The sequence below is a fragment of the Arachis duranensis genome, chromosome 6, assembly GCF_000817695.3.
Source record: "Arachis duranensis cultivar V14167 chromosome 6, aradu.V14167.gnm2.J7QH, whole genome shotgun sequence".
Taxonomy (NCBI): Eukaryota; Viridiplantae; Streptophyta; class Magnoliopsida; order Fabales; family Fabaceae; genus Arachis; species Arachis duranensis.
In genome coordinates, this window is record NC_029777.3 from 79873133 (window position 1) to 79881350 (window position 8218).

The 8218-nt window shown below is 35.0% G+C and overlaps 1 protein-coding gene and 1 long non-coding RNA gene across 4 annotated transcripts in view; both read right to left on the bottom strand.

The window, feature by feature from the left end:
* Positions 1 to 756: 756 nt before the first annotated feature.
* Positions 757 to 3659, bottom strand: LOC127739783 (uncharacterized). 3 transcript variants are annotated; one of them, XR_008000523.1, is made up of 7 exons: positions 3531 to 3659; positions 2541 to 2682; positions 2189 to 2428; positions 1892 to 2107; positions 1618 to 1710; positions 1390 to 1491; positions 757 to 1281 (listed from the first exon to the last, which is right to left on the bottom strand). XR_008000523.1 is itself a non-coding variant. In XM_052251390.1 (7 exons), exons 1-4 carry the CDS (start codon positions 3623 to 3625, stop codon positions 2082 to 2084), a joined length of 495 nt encoding a protein of 164 aa, XP_052107350.1. In that variant the 5' UTR covers positions 3626 to 3643; the 3' UTR covers positions 757 to 1281; positions 1390 to 1491; positions 1618 to 1710; positions 1892 to 2081. The 3 variants fall into 3 exon arrangements, 2 of the variants coding, with proteins under 2 accessions (XP_052107350.1, XP_052107349.1); XM_052251390.1 differs by having other exon boundaries at positions 2541 to 2674; positions 3531 to 3643; XM_052251389.1 differs by lacking the exons at positions 1618 to 1710; positions 1892 to 2107; positions 2189 to 2428; positions 2541 to 2682; positions 3531 to 3659 and having other exon boundaries at positions 1390 to 1607.
* A 2802-nt stretch (positions 3660 to 6461) lies between these two features.
* Positions 6462 to 8218, bottom strand: part of LOC127739780 (uncharacterized) — a 16618-nt gene continuing 14861 nt past the window's right edge. The window contains exon 4 of the long non-coding RNA XR_008000518.1: positions 6462 to 6674. This is a non-coding gene — a long non-coding RNA (uncharacterized LOC127739780). The remainder of the gene's footprint in view (positions 6675 to 8218) is intronic.

The window sequence follows — 8218 nt, forward strand, 5'->3', positions numbered from 1 at the left end:
CTAATTTTGACATGCAAATAATAATTTTGCTACCTATATGTACCATAGCAATAAGAACTTGTGCTATGGATATATAGGCCATGGCCATGGATAAGTACCATAGCAATAATAACCTTTTTGTTCATTTGTGTTATAGCTTCTTGCCTCTATTTTCATTGGTAATTTCCCAAGCCTCAATGACAGGCCACGTTTAAGATGATAATTCTTGGTAAGGTTGTTGTTCCAACTCAATCGACAACTGGAGAATCTCCACTACGGCACTTGCGGTGAATAGTGGCGGTTTAATTGCCGATTTGCGGCGGTTTTAGACCGCCGCTAAACAGGTTGCCAGCGACATGTCATCCGCAGCGCATAAAGGCGCGGGCATCACATTTTGCGGCGGTTTCCAGTAACCGCTGGCAAAACCGCCACAAATCAGGTATTTGCGTCGTTCCGTTTTGCAGCGATTTAAAACCGCCGCGATGTTGTCTAGAGTGATTTCAGGCATACTTTTGCGGCAAACCTGAACCGCCGCAATCTTCACATACGTTTTTTTATGGAGTTTTTTTTTTAATTCAAAGAATATTATCCTTATTTAATTTTATTAATTTTTCTTATTACATCATAATTTTTTTATCTTTTATTTTTAATTTAAAGCGTCTTATATTTTTTTATATTAAAATTCTACGCTATTCTTAAAAATGCATGAATATTAAACTACGAAATAAACCAACGTGTTTATTTTAATATAAATAAATTAATTCAATATTCACCCAAAAAGGTAAAGTACTTAGTTAATAATTTAAAATGCATAGTTATTAAAAAAAATATATACTGAAAAACAAAATATCACATATATCCTAATTTCTAATTCCCGCCATGTTCATCCAGAGAATTCATCCGTGCAGGGATGTCTGGTGGCAGCTCCCCACCTTGCTGTTGGACCAGATAACTCAGCACACTTTCGATTGCCTGCCTCTTCGTTTTCTCTGCTGCCAATCCATCCTCCATTGCTTGCCTCTTTGTTTTCTCTGCTGCCAATTCATCCTCCATTGCTTTCCTTTTTAATTTTTCAGTCGTCACCTTTGTCTGTAGTTCACACAGCATCCTTTGGGCCTCTTCTACTTGAGCTCTATCCACCGACGGCTGCGAACTCGGACGGAAGAGTTGACTTAGTGTCGGCCCGTGTCCTATGCCACGCACTCTACCCGGGTGCTCCTTACCGAGAGCTTGAGCAAGGGAATCATTTTCTGACAATATTCTTATAGATTCATCCAGCTGCTCAATCTCTATTATTTTTTCCTGCAGGCATAAATAAAATTACACAGTCACACAAGCAATATAGCATACTCTAGACATTTTAATAACTAAACCCAACATGTTACAACATAAATGATTAAGTGTACTTACACCAATCCTCTGAGCTTCTTTGTGTAAATAGCTGCCATCAGGTCGTTTGTGCTTTAGGATCCATACTTCTCCCCTACCAACTGTCCTCCCTTGTTTTTGTGACTGTGACATTACAATTTATACCATGAATTCCACTTCTTTAAATAATTTCAATAAGTCTTTGTTGTTTTACTCTATAGATAAATCAAAACTAAATGCCAAATATGCATGATTTCAAATCTATATTACCTCCTCTTCCCTTGTTCTAGCCAGGCTTTTAGAACCACCAGTGTGTGTGTAAAGTTGCTTCTTTCGATTCAGCGCGTTTTGCTTGCACTTCGCCTATTAAAAATCAACAGTAAGCTTGAAATCAATAAAGTAATCTTTATAACTTTATACATATAATATATTTAATTACATGTTTATTATTGTAATATTTATTAAATTTTTTAACAATAATTAAGAAATATAAATAAGATAAAAATTAAATAATTTAAAAACAATAAATAAATAAATGGAGTACCTTTGTTGCAGGATCATTACGATAATCAATGAACCACTTCCAATGCTCTCTAGGAATTCCCGCCGGGCGGTTGTCAAGATTCTACTCAAGTGTCATAGTTGTTTTGTAATGCTTATCATACAGCCTCCCCCTTGTATCCTTCCAGGACCTCCCAATTTGTTGCAAAAATGTTTTCTTGATTATACCACCGCTATCTTCCTGAAAGTAGAACATCTCCTGCGATGAATAATGTCCAACTGTAAGTAATTGTAAGTTAAAAGTTTGATATGATTCAACAATGCCGAACGTCTATTTTACCTTTTATGCAATCATTATAAACGGTGTCTTTGCCCTGCACCTTTGCCCAACTCTTCTCACAGATAGGAAACTTACTGTAATCAGAACCCAGCGCTCCTAAAATGCCACTCAACATCCCAGCTCCATCACCAACTGCTTGCAACTCGTCGTTGAACCTCAGTATGACCTTGCTTCCATTGAGAGACCGCTCCATAGCCTCCTTCACACTCATTTTAGCTTGCTTGACTATTCCATTAGAATCTATAAATGGGAAAAAAATCAAATTCATGTCTACAATGTGCACAACATGTGAGAAACATAACAATATCATTAGCTAATCAATTAAAAAGTAGTATGGTTCAACACTTGTTACCAATGAGTTCAACATTCCAAAACTCAGTAGTCTTTCGTCCTTTGCGCTTTTCAGCATCAGAAGCAGCAAGCATTCCGTCAATGTGTTCTTCAAAAGAATCTACCTCTTTCGTGTACTTAGCTTTTCTTGGCATCCTAAAAAACTTGCATAAACAAATGTAGGATAACATTAATTACAAATAGACTTATATTATAATGTAAACAAGTGATGTAATTAACGCAATTGGATAATAGAAGTAACATACACGCACAAAGAGTACACATATATAATTGAACATATATTACAATATAAGTTTGAAAATTAACCAAATTACAGGCAAATATTTCATTGGTGAGAAATATATATTTAAGCTGAAAATAAGATTCCATAAATTTTATTTTTTTTCTGAAACATTAATTCATATTCCTAAATAAAACTGAGAGTTGAACAAATTACTTTAATGACATGATCAAGACTACTAGTAAAAAAAGCTCTAGTAACTACTCTTCAAGGTTCAGAAATCACATAAAAAAGAGTTATGCAAAAAAGCAGTTATATACTACTTACAATAGAAATAATTGAACCATCAAAAGAATCTGAAACATTTTATTTTTATTAAACACGCTATAATTAACATAATTGGACCATCAAATGAATTTAAAACATTTAATTAATATTAAACACAATATAATTGAACAAGTACTCTGTACTCTATCTTTTAAAAAATTTCTATCAACACATATAAGTGTATAAATATTTGTTTCTTTCTTGTCAATTGATCCATAATCAATGACAGTTAAAATTCTTTTTTCATCTTTTTTTCAAAAAAATTATATGTACGTATATTATAATTATGTAATTGGAACCTCTTGAAATCAGAAAATAATCCAAAAAATCATAGCTCATATTTTATATATTTTTTTTTATTTGTAATGAATAAGTGAACATGCAACAAAGTGGATCAAGAGACGGAAGACAAGGAGCAACATGAAGATGGGTGAAACTGGTTACCTAAACGAGCACGATGAATGTGTGGAAGAGAAATTGAATGTCGATGGTGTAGAAGAGAACTCGACTGCCGACGACTTTCCACAGCAAGACGACATGTGCAACGAAAATAAGGATTCGCGAATGGAAGAGTGGGGGTATACGTGCGAAAAGACCAACACTAAGAGGTATAAATATTTAATTAGTTAGTTAGAGATGTGGGCCATGACTTTTTTAAAAGAATACAAATAATTCAGTTTTTTTTCAAATAATACTAATAATTCAAATTGTGTTGATTAAAATAAATTAAATAAATTAAAATAAAGTTCACTGTGTCGTCAATATGTTCAACGTGGCTTGGATTAGCCTATTTTAAATTAAAAACGTAAAACATTAATTATTTTTAAGGATCATTTGAAAACTTCACGTACAAGAAAAATTATACATTTTCCTTAACAGTTATATTTTTACTTTGTTCTATTTCATCAATTAATTGATTACTTTAAAAGAAATAATTCCAGAAAAACTTATTAATATGTATAGTAACCAAATTGAGTGTGTATAAAAACTGTGCAAAATGCGAGAAATGTTTGAAAATTATACAATAATATTCAGATTAATTTAAGAGTTAATTTTAAATGCATAGTAAAAAAAATATCTTATAAACACAAAAAATTTATATATTTATGTATATATTTTTAACGTAATGAAATGTTTGTTAATCCCATCCAACGTAACTGTACGTTTGAAAACATTTTTTATATGTGACTTCATATTTTACAAAGGGAGTAAGAAGAATTATTTGGCTATGTTATATATTTGTTAACAAAAATCAATCACTAAACTAATTAAGACAAACAATATTAATATAACAAAATTGTTGTATAAATACCAATTATATATGGGTTTAATTGTTGGTGCCTGCTTTGAATTGTATGATCAAAAAATTATACTAAGTTAGTGATTCACATGAACATCGAATGTGTCGGCCTTGTTGATATATATCAATAAGACTCAACACTTCGTCCAATAATAAATAAAACAAATAGTCTCTATTAAAAAGATTGACACTAATCCAAAACTATTAGTCTCTAAAGATTATCTCAATAAATCAGACTACACATGAACTCCAATGCTCTCATTCTCCTCTGGCGTCTTATTGAGGTCGTAATTTATCATGGCAGCCGTGGGTCCGGTTGATGCAACCTCATCGGAACTGTTGCTGTGCCCGACTTCTTCTTCCATCGAGTCTTGAACTACCTCCCCTGTCTCATCTGTGTCCTCTTGAATCTTCTCTCGAGATAATCCTGAAAGGTACGGCATAGCAAAACACAATGAAGTCTGTTACACATTTTATAAAGTACATGGTCAAGCTTCTACAATCTAGAGTGCTTGTTGGACTTACGTTCCCATAGCTTAGTAAGTCCTCTTTCTATCAAAATGAATTTCTCCCGGGATGCAATATCGAGTTCAACTATAAGATTATTATCGCATCGGGCCTAAAGCAGAAAAGAATAAGGATCAGAATAGTTGGACAAACCAAGAGCTAGAAAAACAGTATACATGAAGCATATAAGAACAATTCAGGACATGCAATTGGGATGCTGAGGAATATCGCCTTGTAATTTCCACTCAAATGTTTTACCCGCTCCTTTTATTATCATTATATATATTATTAGAACTTGATGTGTTCATAATTCCGTTTAGATAGGAGTAACATAATGGGTAGAAAAAAATAGAGAACTTTTTGCTTCAAGTGGTGTGGCTAAGTCAGTTTTCAAATGTTCACTATAGCAAATCATGACGTTGGACGGTTTCGTCAAAACAAAATCATCATAATCAGCCGCAAGGTTTAGACCCTTGTGTTGATGTTGGATGGTTTGGTGGATTAGATGCATAACTCAACCGGTTGCGGCGTGACCGGCAGGTACTAATGGCGGTACTGGTGAAGCTCAAACAATAGCAGCAGACTACAAACTCTCAGATTCAAGCTGTGGAAGTTAAGCTTCGAAAGACAGAGTAGAAACAGCAGCAGATGATGACCTTCATGGAAAAGGGTAGTGCAGAATCCAAACTTTGTGTAGCAATTGGTTCAATAAAAGGATTGGAGGAAGGAATTGGAGGAAGCTTTCTCACCGAGAGGATGAGACATATTCATCAAGGACCCGGTAACAATAATGTTGAAGTAGCAGTAACTTATCATGATGGATTATCAGTTTTCCAGTTTCTATATTACAAACCATTTAATTAAAATTCTTGCATTCCTTTGATCAATGAATATATATTCTGCTTCAGTTATAATACTTAGTATACTACAGGACATGGGGAGAATACCATCACAGCACACACCATCAATTCCAGTACTTGTTTTGTCGTATTTTCAATCGATAATAGTAGAGTTCCACAAAAGGAAAAAGACTAACGCAAAAAGGTCTTCACAAGCACAAAACACTAGTATATACAAGCCTAGTCATATAGAAAATAATACACAATCACACACAATTTACTCACATTGAGACACCTATTGACCTTATTAAATCACATACGTATTTTTCTTTACTCACACAGAACAACCTTTTCAAGAATAGAATAGCAATGAATTTATCGTAAATGCCTATGCAGTGCAGAGGTATAGATATCCATGCAGGTTTGAATAAAATGCATGTTCAGGTAATTCCGAATTAAGTATTTATACACAAAAATCAATGCTGCTAAGTAAGTAGAAAACTGTGTTTTTACCTTCACCTCCTCGAGTATTTTATTTGAATGTCCCCTATTTGTAGTTGTGAGGAATTCAAAGCCAAATTTCTTTCGGTACTTTGCTCCAAATTGATTCGGTTCCTACAAAATTGAGAGTCACAAAAATCATAGCAATAATTGACTTTGTCTTATTGTTGCCAGTTGACGAAGTAAAATAGAAATTGAACAGTCAGCCAAAGTGAAATCGTACCGAAATAAGTTCGTTAGGCGCTCGACTAATAGCTTCACCGATGTGCCTATGTGCGGAGAATGCATCCAGCCATGAACTTATAGGCGACTTGTTGAACCATAAATCTCGAGCGAATGCAGTTGCATGATCAAGGGAAGAGAATGGAGAAGCCTCTTGCATCGAGTGGATGAAAAAGAAGCTGCTGGCGCAGAGAAAGAGGTCATTCTCTTCCAATTTCCCTGCTAAGTCCCAACACAAAAAGTGTTAACCAAAGAGCTCTAAGTATAAAATCAATCAAGGCATACCTCCAGGTACAAAAAAATAAAAAATAAAAAAGCCATATTAAATAACATGCTAATTATACCAGATAATAAATTTCTATCATTTTCCTATCTGCCAATAAATAAAGGTGTAAGTGTCCAACAATCAACTAGTCTATACATAGAGTAACAATGTTCATGTCCTATAGTGCTAGCTAGATACATCTATAAATCAACAACCTCCTCTCCATTATCATAAACGTTGATGAGCGGATAATTTATACGCTTTGTGGCATTGTTTTCAGTATGTTTTTAGTATGTTTTAATTAGTTTTTATTATATTTTTATTAGTTTTTAGTTAAAATTCACTTTTCTGGACTTTACTATGAGTTTGTGTGTTTTTTTGTGATTTCAGGTATTTTCTGGCTAAAATTGAGGGTCCTGAGCAAAAATCTGATTCAGAGGCTGAAAAGGACTGCAGATGCTGTTAGATTCTGATCTCCCTGCACTCGAAGTGGATTTTCTGGAGCTACAAAAGCCCAATTGGCGCGCTCTCAACAGTGTTGGAAAGTAGACATCCTGGGCTTTCCAGCAATGTATAATAGTCCATACTTTGCCCGAGATTTGATGGCCCAAACCGGCGTTGCAAATCAGCTTCAGAATTCCCAGCGTTTAACGCTGGAACTGGCATAAAAATTGGAGTTAAACGCCCAAACTGGCATAAAAGCTGGCGTTTAACTCCAGAAAAAGTCTCTACACATGAAAGCTTCAATGCTCAGCCCAAGCACACACTAAGTGGACCCAGAAGTGGATTTTTACGTCATTTACTCATTTCTGTATACCCTAGGTTACTAGTTCACTATTAATAGGATCTTTTGACATTGTATCTACACCTCATGACACTTTACACATTTCTCATTGTATCTTCTATAGCATGAGTCTCTAAACCCCATGGTTGGGGGTGAGGAGCTCTGCTGTGTCTTGATGGATTAATGCAATTACTACTGTTTTTCATTCAATCATGCTTGCTTCCATTCTAAGATATCACTTGTTCTTAACCTGATGAATGTGATGATCCGTGACACTCATCATCATTCTCAACTATGAACGTGCGCCTGACAACCACCTCCGTTCTACTTTAGATTGAGTAGATATCTCTTGGATTCCTTAATCAGAATCTTCGTGGTATAAGCTAGAATTGATGGCGGCATTCAAGAGAATCCGGAAGGTCTAAACCTTGTCTGTGGTATTCTGAGTAGGATTCAATGTTTGAATGACTGTGACGAGCTTCAAACTCACGATTGTGGGGCGTTAGTGACAGACGCAAAAGAATCACTGGATTCTATTCCGACATGATCGAGAACCGACAGCTGAATAGCCGTGCCGTGACAGGGTGCGTTGAACATTTTCACTGAGAAGATGGGAGGTAGCCATTGACAACAGTGAAACCCTACATACAGCTTGCCATGGAAGAAGCCTTGCGTGTTTGAAGAAGAAGACAGTAGGAAAGCAGAGATTCAGAA

Coding starts and splice junctions, on each gene's coding strand:
- LOC127739783 (XM_052251389.1), bottom strand. CDS start 1,500: ATGTCACAGTCACAAAAACAAGGGAGGACAGTTGGTAGGGGAGAAGTA. Junction 1,282..1,389: donor AAGAAGCTCAGAGGATTGGT/GTAAGTACACTT, acceptor TTATGCCTGCAG/GAAAAAATAATAGAGATTGA.